General features: G+C 37.4%; 2 protein-coding genes across 2 annotated transcripts; one reads left to right on the forward strand and one right to left on the reverse strand.

Moving 5' to 3' along the window:
• Positions 1-1,360: 1,360 nt before the first annotated feature.
• LOC104593501 (uncharacterized) lies at positions 1,361-4,100 on the reverse strand. Its single transcript, XM_088891830.1, has 2 exons — positions 1,745-4,100; positions 1,361-1,597 (listed from the first exon to the last, which is right to left on the reverse strand). The coding sequence occupies exons 1-2, from the start codon at positions 3,528-3,530 to the stop codon at positions 1,485-1,487; spliced, it is 1,899 nt and encodes a 632-aa protein (XP_088747956.1). The 5' UTR covers positions 3,531-4,100; the 3' UTR covers positions 1,361-1,484.
• Positions 4,101-14,040: 9,940 nt separating this feature from the next.
• Positions 14,041-18,835, forward strand: LOC104593502 (uncharacterized). Its single transcript, XM_010253378.2, has 2 exons — positions 14,041-14,167; positions 16,543-18,835. The coding sequence occupies exon 2, from the start codon at positions 16,575-16,577 to the stop codon at positions 18,705-18,707; it is 2,133 nt and encodes a 710-aa protein (XP_010251680.1). The 5' UTR covers positions 14,041-14,167; positions 16,543-16,574; the 3' UTR covers positions 18,708-18,835.
• The last annotated feature ends 889 nt before the right edge of the window (positions 18,836-19,724 follow it).

A 19,724-nucleotide genomic window follows, 5' to 3' on the forward strand; every position in this document is an offset into this window, starting at 1 on the left:
ATTTGTATATATAGAATTAGATAGAGTGTAATTACTAAATTTAATATTTTACACTTATATGAATTTATTATACACACATAAGTTAGAAACTATTTAATTTTTCTTTATTTTAAACACAATAAAGCAGAATTGGATGTAGATCATCCAATTTGTTTCCAACTCAATAACAAACCTAAAGACATGGCTAGTTTTTTTTTTTTTTTTTTTTTTTTTAATTTCGTAATTTTCTCTGTATTTTTGCATAATTATCGAGCATGGACCCAATTCTTTTTATATGCAATATAGATTGATATTGTGCTCATTAATCATTCTTTAAATTAATATTTTTTGTGTATGTAATATTAAAAGTAAAAAAATTATGAACTATTTCAATAGTTTAGACTTTTTTATACACATATCCACAAATCCTTTCATAGAGTATTAGATTAATATAAAATTAAAACCGGACAAAATTAAAAATATTCGGAATGACTCAACCAAATTAATCAATCAATTAATTAACTAACTAATTTAAGATATTAACTATTAGATATCTAATCTTATATGAATATTCGTGTTTAATTTTTTGTATTAAATAATTTTTTTAATATAATAAATAGAACATTTCAATCAATGACAAATGATTTACTAATGCCTTCTGGTTATTTTTATCTTTTAAAAATAAAAAAAAATGCAGAAAAAAGAGGGGTCTAAGAGGGTGGAGAAAGGCTGCTAAGTTGGCAACTGCATTTCATATATAATATAGATACTAGTGTGACTTGGGATGGACTGATCAACGAAAAATATATCAAATGGTCTATATACATAGAGGTCAATAATATTGGCTATAAAACAACTTTTCTTAATTTATTAGGGGCTTATAGTTATTTTTGTCACTAAAAAAGGTTTTGTTTCATCTAGAGTTGTCAATTGGTCGGGATGGCCTGATTGACTGGAATTAAATTCACCCAATTATAGAGGACTTTGGTTTGTAATTGGGTTCCGATATATAGTATAAATTTTATTTTATATTAATGTATACACTAGATTTTAAATGTATTACATTAAGTGATGAAAACCTGGCTGTTCTAGGCTATAATCCTTATCATAGGTGCTGCTATACAGTTCTAAACTTGATTATCTGGAAAAAAAAAAAAAAGATTCAGAGAGTATTCAGACTGAATATCTAAGCATCAGCAATTGCTTATCAGTTATCACTATGAGATTTATGGGTTTCATGGCATGAGAAAACAGGGGAGAGCATTCAGAGATTAGAGGATTTGTTGAATTTTTCGAAATGTTTGGTTGCATCTACCCATCCAGAGTTTTATCAATTTCTAAATTGAGATTTCCTACAGAACAGGAACAGCAAACAACCATAACGAAAAAAGATCTTACTAGAGTTTTATCAATAAGCTTGCATCAGAACAACAAAACCAAAGATGAAATTAAACAAAAAAAAAAAAAGCAACTTCAAAACCATTCCAACTTCAGCTTGCGTTGTCTCACTGTTTTCTAGGACATGGTACGATTTTATAAAAAATCGGAGAATGAGAATTTGCATTAGTATTGCTTGTGCTGGCTTGGTCCAGTCCAATCCCATCTCCGGTTCCATTTTCTGCAAACGATTCGTCTATGTGAGGACAGTTGAAAATCTCAACATATTTCAGGTGTGGAAGGGAATCTCTCTTCAGGTCAGGCTTCATCATACTGAAATTCTGTAGAAATCTTAGACGGATTACCTCCACTTTGGACACCGCCTTACCTTCTATTCCGTGTAGGCTGCTCAAGCTCCCACCCCTGAAGTAGAGTTTCTTCAAGCAATCCTCCGAAGCCGTTCCGTCCTCGACCCTACGCAGTTTTGGTGCATGAATGTTTGGATAGCATCGGAGATCCAGCTTTGTAAGACTGGGAGGAAGGGATATCTCAAATGATGATATCGCTGTAGATTGTTTGGATGTCGTAGACTTCCTTGTTAGTTGTGTTGCTAATTTTTTCAGAATTCTGGTGGACCTGGAAAACTTCTGGTTCTGGTATTGTCTGCCATTCTTTTCCGCCGGGGAGGAAGCTGCTCCCCAGGTTATTGTGAGAGATTTGAGGGCTTTAATATTTCCTAGAGCTTTCAGTTCTTCTGAAGTCGTATCTGCGGCCAAGCTTAGGCTAAGCTTCCGAAGTTTCACTAGTCTCGACAGATCGCTGAGTTTGCAGGCTTCTTTCCCTCTTAAACTGCTCACTACAAATCCACCCAGGAACTGAAGATCTGAAAGGGATCCGAGACCTTTGGGCATGTATTCCAGTAGGTAGCAGTACGACACATCTAAGTGGGTCAGCTTCTTTAGGGAGGCGATCCCCGCCGGCAGTTCCTCCAGATTATGACATGCTCTGAGATCCAAGACCATCAATTCCGTCAACTCTTGGATTGAGTCCGGCAGCTTTGTGATTCTTGAAATCCCTTGTAGCCCGAGAAATCTCAGGTTTTTGAGAAGACCCAAGTGATCCAAGAAGCTGGTGTTCATCACTTCAATATGATATTTGGGCTTGTCTTTCCACCGCCCCAGTTGCAGTGTCGTTAAGTTGGTCAGCTTCTTGAAATCTTCTTCTTTACATTCCAGGAAATGCACGTCTATGTTGAACAGTGACCGGAGTTCGCTTCCCTCCTGACCGAGATCAACCTTCTCCGGTCGTCTCTCCTTGGTCGTCGCTACACAGGCGCGTCGGGGGCATTGGCAAGGAGAGCCCGAGCTCGGTTTTCCATCAGAGTCGAAGTCGAAGAACATGGTTTCCTTGGCAATGTCAATTGCCATCCACCGAATCCATGGATGCAGCTTGCAGCTGTGAGGAAATCTACTGTGGCCATCGTAGATGGGTTCGAGCAGACCGCTCTCGCATAGCTTCATGAAATATTCCTCGCCAATCTCCTCAACCTCTTGCCCACCTGAAGTCACCACGAAGTCTTCTCCTATCCACCAATAGACCAAAGATCTCTTCCCTATGATCTCATTCTCGGGGAATATGGACAAGCAAAGAAAACAGAGTTTCAATTGCGGGTCAAGAAGTTCATATATGGCCCGAGCATCAGAAACAGCTGGATGTTTCATTATCTCCTCTTTCTCGAGCCTTTGCCACTTGTTGGTTCGATCTGTTTTCTCGTCGATTTCAGGACGAGATAGAGTGGGCAGCCTCTGTAAGGGCTGCCCACCAAACTTGATTTTTCCAACCTCCCGAGCGATGCTTTTGATTTGTTTGGTGACGGGATTGTTCTGGGACTCGGCGATACTGCCGGCGGAAATGAGCAGCGTTTCTTCTTGAAGACGGTCGATGAAGTTGCCTATTGTGTTGTTGAGAGATTTGAACACTTCGTCCACAGAATTTCCCCATTTGTTAACTAACTCGAGTGATCTCTGTATATCTTTGAGATCATTGTCAATTCTCTTAATCTGTTCTTTCACCATAGCGGAATGGTTTTCGCTCCCATTGATGGCTTCGGCCGCCTTTGACCATCGATCGTGGAAACGAATGAAGCCTTCCCGCCCAGATGCTTCACTCGACATCTCCTTTCAAGAAGAACAGTGATGACTCTGAGACTGAGGGTCTGGTTCCTGAAGAGACGCCGATACTGAGGAGTGAGGAGGACGACGACGACGACTTGAGAAGTCAAGTCAATGCGATACAACACGAATTCTTTATCATAGCTAAGTCCCTCAGGCCCCACCGAAATAAACAAAAGGAGTTCTTGACTGGGCTCTTCGTTGGCCACCTCGGATGGGAAGAAATCCGGCCAGAAGGAATCAAAGCAATTAATGTAAGTTTCATGGGGGCGTTGGACATGATACTGCTGACCAGTGTGGATTAAGTTTCTGTTGTTGCTGAAACTACCCCTTAATTGCAGTCAGTCTCCCTTGAACTTTCTGATATAGACCCTCCCTTGAAGTTTCTGTTGGCCATTTCATGTCTTTGGATACACCAAAGGGGTTTTACTTGCAAATTGCAATTTTATGTGAAAGTTTAAGGGAGGTGATTGTAATTATTAAACTTCAAGCAACAATGGTCACCCGAAGGGGAGATGGTGGAATATGGATGGAATGGATGGAGTCGCCACCTAAACTTTTAAGAAATGGGAATTTAAGAAAACTTGGAAATTTTCAAGAAAAAGAAAAGTTTTTTCGGTGATTTGTTGACCAATTATAATTCTTAAATGCAACAACTATTTTTGTTGTTTCCTTTTTCTTTTTCTTTTATTATTGTCATTGACCTTTGTTGCATCAAGAGACTCTTCTAATCAAAAGCAATTTTTGTTGCTAACTCCCATTGGTATAGTATTGATTTCTTTTACATTTGGCAGCTTGCTTTCTTCATCATCCAATGTTGATGTTGCTTCTAAGGGGGTATTCCTTTTTTTTGGGCTTTGAGAGGGAGAAAGTTTGTTAATGAGATTTTGATTCCCATTGACCAAGAAACCCAGTCTCTTCATTTTGAGTTGGCTTAAAAGCACGGAATGTATTTGCACCATCGCCATCTTTGAATAAAGTATTTTTTACGGTAGCACCATGAATAGCGCATAGCAGAGTAGCACCCAATACGCCGGCAACTCCCATCATATGAAATGGGTTCAACGTCCAATTATGAAACCCTTGGAAGAAGAGGATGAATCGAAATATATAGCTGCTACACCAAAACTAGGTGCAAAGAACCAACCAGACTGACCTAGTGGATAAATCAAGAAATTGGGGGCAATATAATCCTTACGTAAAGGCCATCCTATCCAACTTTCAGGCATGGATGATTATCATAAGAGATTCCCAACATATCACAAGATTCCCGTTCTTGAAAATCTCCACTTTTCCAAATCCAGAAAACAAACTGAAATACTCATCTCCTAGGTGGGTAAATAACCTTCTCACCTGGGGAGAAAGTTGGCAACACTTAATGAGACAAAAAACCCCTTTTAATAATGAATTTTTATGATTAAAATGATCATTGTCTTATTTATATGGGAAACAAAAGAGCATGGGTAAATGCACTTGCTCCGGTAAGTGTTTCCCAAAAAAGACTTACCTAGATAAGTGCATTTACTCGGGTAAGTAACTTGCTGAAAAGAAAACGACACCCAAATGTTCATCATGTTTTGTCCTAGTAGCTTCTTCTTTAGACTCGTGCTTCACCTGTATACAGATATCATTTTCCTTGTACAAATCATTAGTAATATTATTATAAACTTCTATCATACAAAAATTCGAGTGTATGCCAAATCTCATGTGTAATATAGTGTAGGAGGCAATTTTATTAGTTTCTTTACTATGAAACCCTCCTTTTAAAAGGTTTGTGGCTTTATCATTATCTTTCTCCCCTACTGATGGGCCTTTCTCAACTACATCCCAAAGCTTATACTCAAGAGAGATGAAGTAGATTCTCATTTCCTTGGGTGGCCATTCTACTCAACTAGCTATATTAAGCTGATTCATGGTGAACTTGCTCTAATACCATTTGTCGTGAACATAGCCTAACTAAAGAAGGGGGTGAATTAGGTATTTGAAACTTCTCGTTTTTTTCTAAAGCCTTTTAACGAGATGAATGCAAGAACAATGAATGTGAAGGCAAAGTGTGTACTATGTGAATGCAGTGGAAAGATAAAGCAATCAAATAAATAATAACAAACAAGTAAAAGAAAAAATGCAAAAAAATAAACCACACAAAGATTTTTACAGAGGTTCAACCAACCCTAACCTACATCCTCTCCTTAGACACCTCTTGAAAATTTCACTAACCAAACTGAATGAGCTTCCTCGATGCCAGTCAAACTGTTACAACTAGTTGGGCTTCCGGGTGCTTGTATACTTGGATAGACTTCTTTGGTGCTATCTTTGCAAATACTTGTCTTCTCTTCTTTAAACACCTCAAATACAAATGATAATACAATGTAAACATAATACAAATAAAATGCCTCTTAATAGACAAATAATAGAAAATATAAACTAAACTAATCAAAGCAAGAGGAAGTACAATTTTATCAGCTCAAACTCATGAAAACTACATGTAGTTGATTTGTGAATGGTAACAACGTAAACATAAGCCTCAACTTTTAAAAGGTAGTCAACTTATGAATATGAGTAGTCACCTTATGAACAGTATTGACATAGAATAATTGATAAAAAGATAAATAACATCACCATCTATCGTACTTAGAGTGTTGACATTCACCATTTCTTCTTCAACAATTGATAAAACAATATGAATTTAAAAAATGATAAAAAGATAAATAACATCAAAGTTCAACAACAATTAGTAATTAGATATTTGGCTAGGCCGGGCTCAAGCCTATCTGATGGGGGCTGATTTGGCCCGGCCTAGTATGCAAGGGACACGTGCACTCTATTTGCCAGCCAAGCGACAAATCAGTGTACAAAGTCACGTCAGCAGAGTGAGGGACCTCGGACACTTGGTCACTCTAGAGCCCGGGGTACCTCGGTACCTACTTGCACCGAGGTGCCAAGTAACCGAACTCAAAACCTCAACAGTCACCTCTGAACTTCTCGGGATCACGCTACGTAATCGTAAACCTTATCCTCATCCTGCCCGAATCAAAGGGAAACAATAAACCTCATTAATTGGCACATTAGTCTCCTACCAAAGTGGAACGGATCCTAACGTCATGGGTTAAAGATTCCGGGAACGTTTCGAGAGACCTACGACATCTCAGCTATATAAGGGTATCAACCCCCAAGACTCATGTATGAGCAATTATTTGCTCACTATCACTCTAGCACTCAAGTATTTAGCTCACATCCATAATACTGTACTGACTTAAGCATCAGAGCGATTTCACCAAGTTAGCCACCCTGGGTTCTCTAATCCTCTATCTTACAGCTTGGTCCAGCTCGCCACGCGACTAGAAGAAAATATGTGTGTGCACCAAGGTGACGACCAACCTGAAGGACTCAGCCCGTCTTTCACAAGCTTCTCTTCAGACAAGAAATCCTTCAGTTGCAAGTTGAGATCGACCCAAGAGCGGATCATCACCGAAGTTTCACTATTCAGTTGGACTCTAGGGTTAGTAATGGTTGTCCTCCACTTCGTCGAGAATGGCCACCCCCGACTACAAAGACTACGAAGTATTGCTTTTTCTAGGCCGACACTTTATTGGGAAAGCCATGTAAGACTTTGTACCTCGGCCGAGGGGAAATATAATAGTTGTGCTTCTCGTCCTTAAAGACGCATGTCGAGTTCTTCTTAATGGCACAGAGCGAGTTGAACACCTCGAGAGTCAAGGGTTTATTGTACTCGTGGAACAAAGAGATGATATCGATGATGGACCGGATGGAGTTCGGGTGAAGCTGGTCTATAGTGACACTAAAAAACTGAAGGACATCTACAATGAAGGGGTGAAGTGGGAATCGGAGTCCTGTTACGAGCTGTTCCTCGTAAACAACAATCTCGTTTGACTCGTGATCCCAGGGGTACTGACATAACGGAATGTTGTACTTGTGGTTATCGGGGAATCGATAGTGGGAAACTAAGGACGGTAGCCTTTCAGCAGTCATAGTGGAAGGGCCGAAGCGATCTGTCTTCCGACTAGGACGCGAGGTGGACCCCCCTATTCGGACACCTCATGGTTTTGACCTGACATGTCCGCCCTATCCGAAGTGAAGTCCAGACCTTCAACCAAAGCATTTGCCTCGACAGGACCAAACTCCTCAACATAGGCCGAGGTGCCCACCTCGACCCCGACGGACTCATCACTCCCATCAAGAAGGCTATCTATACTATGACTAGACATATTGGACTGAAGGAAAAAAGACAACAACAAAGGCAGAGAAAGATGAACTCACCCAGAAGATCATAGGAAGCGAGATGACCTCGGACACAAGGACAACTAACACTGATTTGGAAGACTTGAATGCAACCTCAATGACTTGATCATGCAATTTACGGTGAGAAAAATGGGCCCCTTTGGTCCCTATTTATAGCCATCACGAGCGAGGTTCAATGGTCGAGATCTGCATGATCCAACAACTCCCATGAAAAATGACTACACGCCACCCAAGGTTGAAGCCAATTGAGCGCGTGTTTTGACATCCGGTTGAGCCAAGCGGCCATGCAGGTCCGACCGAAGAGCCACCCTCCGTATCATCTCGACATCGTGCCAAATCCACTTGGGCTCGTCATGAACCCCTTGCATCGGGTCAGGACCCCCGACACGGGGTGTGGGGGCAATTGATGAGGGGTGATTTAGCCCGACCTAGTATGCAAGGGACACGTGGACTCAACCTGCCAGCCAAGTGACAAATCAACGTATGAAGTCACGTCAGCAAAGCGGGGGACCTCGGACACTTGGTCACTCCGGAGCCCGGGGTACCTCGGTATCTACTTGTGCCGAGTAACCAAACTCAGAAGCTCAATAGTCATCTCCGAACTTCTTGGGATCATGTTGTGTAATCGTAAACCTTATCCACATCCCACCCGAATAAGAGGGAAATGATAAACCTCATTAATTGGCACGTTACTCTCCTACCAAAGCGGAATGGATCCCAACATCACGGGTCGAAGATTCCAGGAATGTTTCAAGAGACCTATGACATCTCAGCTATATAAGGGCATCAACCCCCAAGACTCAGGTATGCGCAATTATTTGCTCACTAGCACTCTAGAACTCAAGTATTCAACTCACATCCATAATACAGTACTGACTTAAGCATCGGAGTGACTTCACCGGGTTAGCCACCCTGGGTTCTTTGATCCTCTATCTTGTAGCTTGGTCCAGCTCGCCACGCGACTAGGGTCCATATTATCTTCCAGCTAGGAGCTTCTAGATCGTGCACTATCATTGCCCTTTGAAATAACCAGAAAAGGTAATCTTTTAATAGATCAATATCAAAGATTAGCTTACTTCAGCAAAACTCTGGCTGCAACCTTCAAAATCAAGTCTGGACCCTAATCTTGAGGGTTCTTCCTTCTGACTCTTCCTGATTGCTGGTCATCCTCTGATGCTTCACCAACAATCTCCAAGATTCAACCGATGATCCCTTTTGTTGGAAATTTTCGAACCCTAGGAAATTCTTATGCAGTCGGCCATGTCAAACTATCATAAGATTTTCTAGGTTGGCTCTGATACCATGTAGTCGTATGAGACTGCTAACAGCCCAACCTATGGTGTATAATCAACAGGAAATTAAGAAGATGAGAGGAGAAAGAGAGAAGAAGAGAAGAAGAATTTGAAGGAAGGGTTTTAGAAAAGAAGAGGATGCTTAATCTGCCGCCCCCTCTTTCTATTTATATTAATTATGAAGTAAGAATAAGACTGCTTACATGGCAAAAATAAAATCCTAACAAAAGACTAATAACTAATTGTGGACTAACTTTAATAACTAATAGTTGTATACGAGTACAATAGAAAGAGGTGGGGACCACATCAGTGGTTTCTACATGGTCCATTGATAGAAGATAATAATGTAGGTGTTAATGGACGAGGTTTGGGTTGGAACCAATCTAAATTAAAACAAACTCGAACAGATTGGGCAATCCAAACATTGAATTAGGCCACTCCAAAATGGTCCAAAGTATTCATGGGATTGGATTGGACCAGGTCCATTTGTAATGGACTCATATTGGACCAGATCAAATTAGACCAAATCTTTTCCAATTGCCCCCTAAATAAATCAATTATCATTGATTGAAATGCTTATTAATTTAGTATCAATTAAGTGTTCTATTGTTGTATTAGAAATCTTACTTAGGGGGTGTTCTTTTTTTTTGGATTTGGAGAGGGGGGAAAGTTGGTCAATGGGATTTTGGTACCCATTGACCAAGAATCCTATGTTTTTTTTCAACTTTATGTGGGGACCAGAGAAACCTTATTTTCCTAGGTATCACTTACACAGGAAAGTGATACCCATCTCCTATGTGGGTAAATAACTTTCCCACATAGGGGGAAAGTTTCCAACACTTGAATGGGGCAAAAATGCCATTTTTAATAATGGATTTCTATGGCTAAAATGGTCATTGCCTTATTTACTTGTGAAATAAAAGAACATGGGTAAATGCACTTACTTGGGTAAGTGTTTCCCAAGAAAAACTTACCCAGATAATTGCATTTACCCGAATAAGTAACTTATCGAAAAGTGAACGGGGCCTTAATACAAAAAGCTAAATATAAATATTAATATCAGATTAGATGTCTAATATATAATTAATATTTAATATAAATAAATCAATTAGTATGGTTGAGTCCTTTCTATCCTTATGTATTATTATATTAATCTTAGTTATATATATATATATATATATATATATATATATATAGGATAGGGGTGCTCTCTCCGTGCAAGAAATGGAATCTACTCGTGCGAGTAGATTCCCATGTGAGAGCAACCTAGATCCTTTAATTACTGCCATATAAATAACAGTAATTACTGATTATTACAGTAATTTAATAAATATATAATTAATGATTATAATTAAAAATTACTGTTATTATAAATACTGTTAATAACTAGATGTTTACTTTAAAATTATAAATACTGTTATTAAAAAAATACTGTTAATAAATTATTGATTATTACAGTAATTCAATAAATATATAATTAGTGATTATAATTAAGAATTACTATTATTATAAATATTATTAATAAATAGATATTTACTTTAATTTTACTTTAAATTAAAATTATAAATACTGTTAATAAATTTAGTAAGTATTGTTATCTTAAAAATAATTAAAAACGTTATTAAAAGTATTGCTATTGATTATTTAATAAAATATTATAATTATTGACTATTACTGATAAATATTGTTAATTTAATTGAATTTTGGTAATTATTAATTTAATGAATATTGTTAATAAATCCTAATCATAAATTTAATATTTACCGTTATATTAAAAATAACTAAATAATATTATTAAAACTATCATTAATGATTATTTAATTAAATAGTATAATTGCTTACTGTTATTGATAAATGTTGTTAATAGCATTCTAACAACTGACTGTTTGATCGTCTGGTTCGAACGGATGGCCCGTTCTAACAACAAAAATTACAAGCAAAAAATTACGGAACCGTTTTGGCCACTGGTTTTCGGGTCAACGATTCGACCATCCAGTTCGAACGAACAATCCGTTCTGACAACAAAAATTATAGGCAAAAAATTGAGTTTATGATGTCCATTAAGTAGTATCATACGTGTTGTGTCATTCGAGCATGTGACTCATATGACCCAAAAACGAAACCGTTCTGGCCATTGGTTTTTGAGTTGACAATTTGAACATTCGATTTGAACAGACGTCCTGTTCTGACAACAAAAAATTACAAGCAAAAAATTACAGATCCGTTATGGCCACCAATTTTCGGGTCGACGATTCGATCGTCCGGTTTGTATGGACGACCCATTCTAACAACAAAAATTACAGGCGAAAAATTGAGTGTGTGAGGTCGCTTAAGCAGACTCATATGTGTTATGTCATTCGAACGTGTGACTCATACGACCCGAAAATGGCACTGTTTTGGCCATCGGTTTTCAGGTTGACGGTTGGACCGTCTGGTTCGAACGAATGGCTTGTTCTGACAACAAAAATTAAAAAAATAAAAAACGGTCAAAAACCATTGAATGGGTTAACTGGTTAACAATTCCACCACTCGGGTTAATGAGTCATTAACTGATTCAACTGTTTTTGGCTAGGGACCAAGATTGGTTGCCTGGATGGTTCCCAATTAAAATAATAAAAAAAATGGATGACTTGTTCTAACACAAAAAATTGAGTGTGTGAGGTCAATTAAGCAGTACCATACATGTTATGTCATTCAAGCGTGTGACTCATACGACTTGAAAACGGAATTGTTTTGGCCACCGGTTTTTGGGTCGATGGTTCGACTATTCGGCTCGAACGGATGGCCCATTATGACAACAAAAATTAAAAAAAAATAAAAATGACTAAAAGCCATTGAACGGGTCAACAGTTCGACCACCTAGGTCAATGGGTCATTGACTGATTCAACAATTTTTGGTCAGGGACCGAGATTAGGATAAAATAGAACCGATTGTTTGGATGATTCCCAATTAAAAAAATAAAAAAATGGCCAAAATTCATTAAACGGGTCAATAAGTCAATGATTTGACCACTCGGATCAATGAATCATTGACTGATTCAATGATTTTTAACAAGGACCAGGTCAACGGATCCCATTCTAACCCCTGCGAAGCAAGGCCCCTCCGCTAGTTTTATATTAATCTAATACTTGTGCAAGGATTGATGGATATCTATAAGAAAGTATAAACTATTGAAGCAGTTGAATTCTTTTACGAAAATAATATCTTTTAATTCTAATATTAAATACATAAAAACAATTAATTTAAAGAAATGATTAACATAGCATCAATCTATATTACAAGCAATTCAATAACTTGGCCCATGGTGGCATGGATGGTCCATCAGTTTAACCATATGGGCCTGTGATTATGTGACATCATAAAACATAAAGTAAAAATATAAAGGAGTGGAATTTTATTTTGTTCATGAAAAGGAGTGCAATCGGATCTAGCCACATTTGAACCCACTTTATTAGGTTTAAAATAAATAAAGAGAAAAAAGTTTTAAAAAATTATTAGTTTTAATGTTATACATATATAATAAATTTATATAAATATAAAATGTTAAATTTATTAATTATAAACTTAATATATTTATATATGATATCTATATACAAGAATAATTAAATTATGTATATAAATGAAAAACAATAAATTAATGGAAAATATTAAAACACAATAAATAAAAAACAAGGATTTAATGTCTAACTTGTGACCCATTGATCAAGTCAGAAGGTTTAATTTTCAATTAGATGGATCATTGGGTCATTAGGCGCCGAATTTATTTTTAAGTTTTAGGGGCAAATACCTATATGTGTATGCTTATATAGTTAAATCTCTTTCATGCTGATTCTAATTTTTATTCTTATTCCTGTTTGAATCAAACATATTATAAAAATAGACCATTACGGTTTTAATTCAAAATAATTCAATTTCGATTCTAATTTCAATTCTGACTACATAAACAGACCCTTAATTTAAAATGTTGAGAAAATTATATATAAATTGTTATTAATTAAAGATTCTTCTGAAAGAATTTAATATATTTTATTCGAACTTGAAAAACTTTGGGCCATAGATTCCTTCATTTAATAAATCCTGTAGATCACGAGGGGCTTTGTCCAGCATTAATAGACCAAGGAAGCAAGCAAGAACATTGATACATTGATACATCTTTCCATTGATATGTCAAAATCTAATTAAATATTAAATCGTATTGTCTACAAGTTGCAAATATGTAATCTATATTCATCCACTTAATTCCCGTGCACCCAACATCGTTTTGTCTTCATGCTCTTACAAATTGTTGCTTCAAATGGGTCTCTGTCTCTCATCATGTTTCTGGCATTTTCTTCAATTCTAAAATTTGAATCGGTCATCATTTAGGGTATTCAAACTATATTATGTTTTTTTTTTTTATAAAATGGGAACCTATTACAACAATCGGAGAAAAATACAACCTATACCATCTAAACAAATAATATAATTTAAATATCTGTGAGACCAATTCTCTATTATTAATCTGATGCCTTCCATGTGGATATATACAGTTGAGATATGCTGTGGGGCACCCTCTATGGTGTGTATATGTGAATTCCTCACTATGAAATTAAGGCACATTATGAAAGTCGAGGGCTTGGATCTGCTGCTCACAACTTGTTTCCACATCTCTATCCATGACATATTATAGCTGTGTATTGAGAATATCTCTCTTATCATTCATAGAGAGATGCTCTCAATGAGTAGAGAGAGAACAATTTGTGGGTAGCAGACCTGGAATAGAAAATTGGACCCGTCATGTATAAGATGTCTGGTGTCAATTGGAAGGTGATGCATACTTTTCCTGATTAGTTAGGGTAAAGTAGTAATTTTGAATTTTTTTTTTTTTTTTTTGTATTTGTACGAAGTCAATCAAGTCAACATAATTTTACAAAAAAAAAGTGGGATAAATGTTTAATTGATAATTAGTAAGAATATTCATTTATTCATCTCTCCTTCCCTCCCCTCTCTCCAACTCTCTCGCAGTCTCTCTTGTATTGCTGTGCTGTTTCTACAACTTCTCTGCGCCTTCAATTACATTGCTATCCTGTGCCGACTGCCGAGTACAAGTAAGTTGATTTTTCTCTATTATTTTTCGTCGCAGAAATCTCTATATTCGTTTCGGAATGTTGTTGTTTTCACCAGCACTAGATTCTCGAGTTTTCTCTTAACAATTTCTGAACGTCCCAGATCTTTTATAGACTAACTGCATCCTCCAAAATTTGTCTCATTTCCTTTTTCTTTCCTGTTTCTCTTGTTAACAAAGTGCGAACAGAGAGAGAGACACAGAGATTGGTTACCAGTACTTTACTCTTTCAGTATCAGAGTTTCACAATCTCAGTTTTATTACCCTTGAGTTACGACAGAGAACAGAGCTTAATTGCTATCTTTATGGTGTTTGGTCGCATCTAAAATGAAAAAAAAAAGCTAATATTTTCCAAAAAATGAGCCCTAATAATAGGAAAAAGCAATTCGTTTATTTTTCTACAAATCACTTTTCAACACGAAAACTAATACAAGTTAGATTGGTAAAGGTTTTCCTACCTTTACCTTCCTTTCCCTTTTTTTTTTTTAAAAAAAAAAACCAAAGATAGCTTAAAAGCAAATTTGATAAATGTAAGGGCGATATACTAAACGGAGAATATTTCGGCTGGATGTCCTGCTCTCTCCATGTTTCCACGATTTTACCTTTAGTAGATTTGGGGCTAGTTGATTTTAGGTTTAAATCATGGTTTTCGAATTGTAGTTGATCCAGATGGTCGAACCATTTTTGGTTCACAACTGGTTTTATTTCATGGCCAAAAGCCATTGACTTAGTCAACAATTCACTGATTCAGTTAGTTGAATTATCAACTTTTTTCACTAGTTAATGTTTTTGACCATTTTTTAATTATTATTATTATTTTTAAATTGCAATAAGCTGTCCGTTAGAACTGAACAGTGGAATCGTTGACTTAATGGCCAAAGATTCTAAGTTTAAGCTGTCATAATGAATTCAGATAAGGAATTAAAAAAGCTGTGAACCACTGATTTTTTTATTTTCGCTTCTTTTGTTATGGCTTTTGGCAAGTTGAGGTATCCAATAGATGTTTATTTTATATTTTGCCTGTGCCTATTTAACCCCTGTTAAACTGAATTTGGCCTTGGTTAGGGTAAAGCCCATTCGAGCAGCCTTTTCAACTTTACATTGTGAATATCTCCTATTTATAGGAAATATTCTCAATACAAAGTTGCAAAAAGTGATTGAAACGGTGTGGGCATGACTTTGCCCTAACGGAAATGGATCTCAGTTAAACTGTACAGACACGTTTTTGGGATCCACAACAGTTCAACTTTTCACTGAATCCCATGTAATTTTTGACTGGTATGGAGTTATGTCGTTGGTTCTACAGCCCACTATTCAGCTAATCCAAATTCTTTTTCCCTTATTATATTATCTGAAACTCCTTCACACAGCCGTTTGATCAAAGCTGAAATTGCTGAACTGAGATGGATTTCTCCAGTCATTTTTATGTAAAAGAGACCTACCTGCTTAATAATTAAAAATTTAACCCTAACCATCCATTAAACATTATTAAATAACTTGCTATGATAAAAATACCCTTGATTCATTTCTTTGCCATTTTCTTCACTTGTTTCACAACAATCAACACTTCACTTCAAACCTTTTTTTTTTTTTATTTCTTTTTGGGTAAATTACAAATACCCTTTGTATATGGGTCAGTGACAAATGCACCCTAACTTTCATTTGCTACAAAGGCCCCCCTGAACCTTTACTTTGCGACAAATACCCCCTAACTTTCATTTGTTACAAAGGCCCCCCTGAACCTTCACTTTGCAACAAATACCCCTTAACTGTTAAATCAGATGACAGAATGCATTAAATTACCAAAATTCCCACCTAAACAGTTAAATGCCTCCATTTTCTCCAAACGAAACCATTTAAAATAAGAAGAATCATTTCACTAGCATAAATGGGCACTGACTATCAAAATGGGCTTAGATCTTCTACCTGACTCATTCTAGGCCCATTTCTTCTCCTGGTCTGCTACGCTCCGGAAAACTGTATTAAGAAGCATTGTCGTTTGGTGCTTAAAAGTGTTTTGACTCTTAGATTGCTATGTGTTTGACTATGATTCCGGAAAACATTGGAAAAAAAATTGTAATCAAATCTTTCTCGTATCATTCCTTTAGGCTCAGTTTGGAAGGAGAACAGAAATACATAATCCTTGTATTTTATATGTATTTGTACTATACATTATTTGCATTTGTACTCCTTCCATACTGTGCCTCAGGCATTTCAAAATGCAAAAAATGTTCTGGGAAACATAATGGGATGCTTCTGTCTATACGATTGGTGGTACATGTCTTTACATTTCTGCACACAAGACAAAGAGTTGAGTGTAGTCTCAAGTTCTGAATTGTTGCTCCTGTTAATTTACAGGTCCAAAGAAGAGCAAAGAGGGGCAATTAATAATGGAATTGTTTCCAGAACCGTTAAGGAGATTATGGAACAAATGGGAGCTGAGGACATTGGTTCTTCTCAGCCTCTCCATTCAAATCTTCCTCATACTCTTCGGAAGCAGCAGAAAGCGTACAGTGGCTAAATTTGTTGCTGTCACTCTTTGGTTGGGCTATTTAATGGCGGATTGGACTGCAACATTAGCCCTGGGTGTCCTAGCTAACAGTCAAGGTGATGATTGTGATGGCAATTCATCCAAAGATCACCCTTCTGATCTAAACCGTGCCCTTGTTGCTTTTTGGGCACCTTTCCTTCTTCTACATCTGGGTGGACCTGACGCCATAACTGCCTTCTCTCTAGAGGATAATGAACTCTGGTTAAGACATTTGCTTGGACTTCTCTTCCAAGCTATAGTTGCAGGTTATGTCTTCATCAGATCATTCCCAGATAAAAAAGTGTGGATTCCTGCAATTCCAATGTTTATTGCTGGAATCATCAAGTACGTGGAGAGAACATGGTCTCTTATGCTTGCAAGCCGAGAAAATTTCAGAGAGTCCATGGTTACTGAACCAGATCCAGGGCCCAACTATGCCAAATTCATGGAGGAATTCACATCCAAGAAAAATGCAGGACTAAATGCAGAGATAATCTGGGAGAGAGAACCCGATATCCAGCTGCTTAATTTTCAAGATGATAATAGCCATGATAATGGTAACAAGAAGGATGTTGAGGTTGATGTGGAGCTTCTATCTGATGCCTATCGTTTCTTCAAGACATTCAAGCGTCTTATTGTAGATCTCATCCTGACATTTCATGATAGAAACGAGAGCCAATCCTACTTCCTGAAGCAAACTTGGTCCAGAGCTTACAAAGTTATTGAGGTTGAGCTTGGTTATTTGTACGATGTGCTCTACACCAAGGCAGCTGTGATCCATACTCTCCAAGGCTGCATTCTCCGCATGTTTAGTCTTTCATCCATCCTTTCTGCTTTCTTGATCTTCCCCTTCATGGAGAAACACTGGTTCTCCAAGATCGACATAGCCATCACCTACGTGTTGCTGGGAGGGGCAATTGCTCTAGAGATCTGGTCGCTCATTCGATTGCTTTTGTCAGATTGGACCATCGTTTGGATGAAGCAGCACTCCAAATCACTATCCGACTTTCTTCTCAACGCTTCTTCCATTTACAGAAAGCCTGATAGATCAAGATGGTCTAATTCAATGGCGCAGTACAACCTTATCAACTATTGCCTCAGAGAAGAAAAGCACCCAATTTTGAAAACAATCTTGAAATTCATCAAAATTGAAGACATGGTTGACAAGTATTGGTATAGAACCTACATAGAAGTCACCGATGACCTTAAAAGGTTCATCTTTGATGACCTCAATAGGAAGTTGCATTCCATTTCTTCCACATCATACAAGCATTTTAGTACTTGCAGAGGTGAATCGGCACTCGAAGAAGTAAATCAACTACCCAACTATGATAGGGTGTTTGCCAAGGAACTCAATAGGAGTATTGAGGTGGAATTCGACGAAAGCATTCTTCGTTGGCACATTGCCACTGATATTTGCTTTTACTTGGATGAGGAAAGTAGAAACAGCCATGAAGAAACTAATTCACCTTCAGCTAAAATTATCGGCAACAAGAAGAAAATGTGTAGGGAAGTATCGAATTATATGTTATATCTTTTGATATCACGTCCATTCATGTTGACTGCAGGAATTGGGCAGATCAGATTTGGTGACACATGTGCTGAGGCCAAGAAATTTCTCCACAGACATGAGAAAGTAACCAAAGAAGCTACTGCATGCAAGAAGTTGGAGGCTGTGCCCATGGAAACTAGTGTTTCGCCCATGGACGTGAAAGGGGATAGAAGCAAATCTGCGTTGTTTGATGGATGTAGGCTTGCAAAGGCATTGCAGAAGTTGGGTGAAGAGCAGAGGTGGAAGACCGTGAGTCTGGTGTGGATGGAAATGTTGTATTATGCGGCAAGCCATTGTAGAGGATATTACCACGCCCAGAGACTTAGTGCAGGCGGAGAGCTTCTCACTGTCGTGTGGCTTTTGATGGCTCATCTCGGTATAGGAGAGCATTACCGAGTAGAAGCAGGCCATGCTCGAGCTAAGTTGATTGTTGAATTGTAATTTTATATATTCCCATAAATTCCTATGGCTCTATAATGGCTGGCAATAGAAACATTTTTAAGCCTTCATTCCCTATATTTTAACCTAGGAAAGAGCATGGGTAGGTTTGGTTCGGTTTCATGGAAAAACCTGGAACTTATCATGTGAAGGTCGGTTCTAAGGTCTGTTTTGGCTTTGGCAGTTCCAGGGTCAATTCTAAGGTCTACCCATAGAACCTATTTTTTCTTTAGTCTCCCCCTTAAAAAAATGAAACATGTCCTTTGAAAAATTGATTTTCAATAATGAAATATATAGTTTAAATCTTATATTATCTTTGTTGATTAAATTGAGTAATTTAATGTACAGGTTATTATAATATTAAAATGAAAACATATTACTAAATCATTTAAGTAACTTAATGGTCAAGTGAGACCATGGCTTTTGTAATCACGAGTGCTTGGGTTCAAATATCCACATCCTTAAAAATATTTTGATGTTTATTTCAAAGCAAGTTTGGTTCCACCAAGTTCAACTAAGGCTAGTTCATTAGGTCGGTTCAAGTAAGGTAAACCCCTAGACCCTAGAACCAACTTGGGTGGGGGTCGGTTCCAAGAATTTGGAAACAAATCCTACCCTGTAACAGATTGGGTAAGGTCAGTCCAAGGCTGATTCAAGATTGGTTCCGGGCAGAACTTACCCATTTACTCACCCCTATTTTAACCTCTCCCAAAAAAAGAAAAATTCCTAATATCTTTCAAATTACTTGATTTTTCCATGCATCGGACGGGACCCTACTAGTACTATATATATAAAGCAAGGTTGTTCATTCACCATGCCTCTCCTTGCTCCCAATAAGGAAATTGCCCATTAAGCCTATAAGGAAACAACATAGGCTAAATTATCTCTAACAACCAATAGATAAAGAAAGAGGGATTTGTTTGACACCACTACCCCCCACTTTCTTCTAAATTATCTCTAATAATTTCTATTTATCTTTTAAATCATCTCTAATTCCTATTTATTATCTCCCCCACTTTT

Source organism: Nelumbo nucifera, chromosome 7, assembly GCF_055504915.1.
Source record: "Nelumbo nucifera cultivar China Antique chromosome 7, China Antique-T2T, whole genome shotgun sequence".
In the NCBI taxonomy this organism is placed as follows: domain Eukaryota; kingdom Viridiplantae; phylum Streptophyta; class Magnoliopsida; order Proteales; family Nelumbonaceae; genus Nelumbo; species Nelumbo nucifera.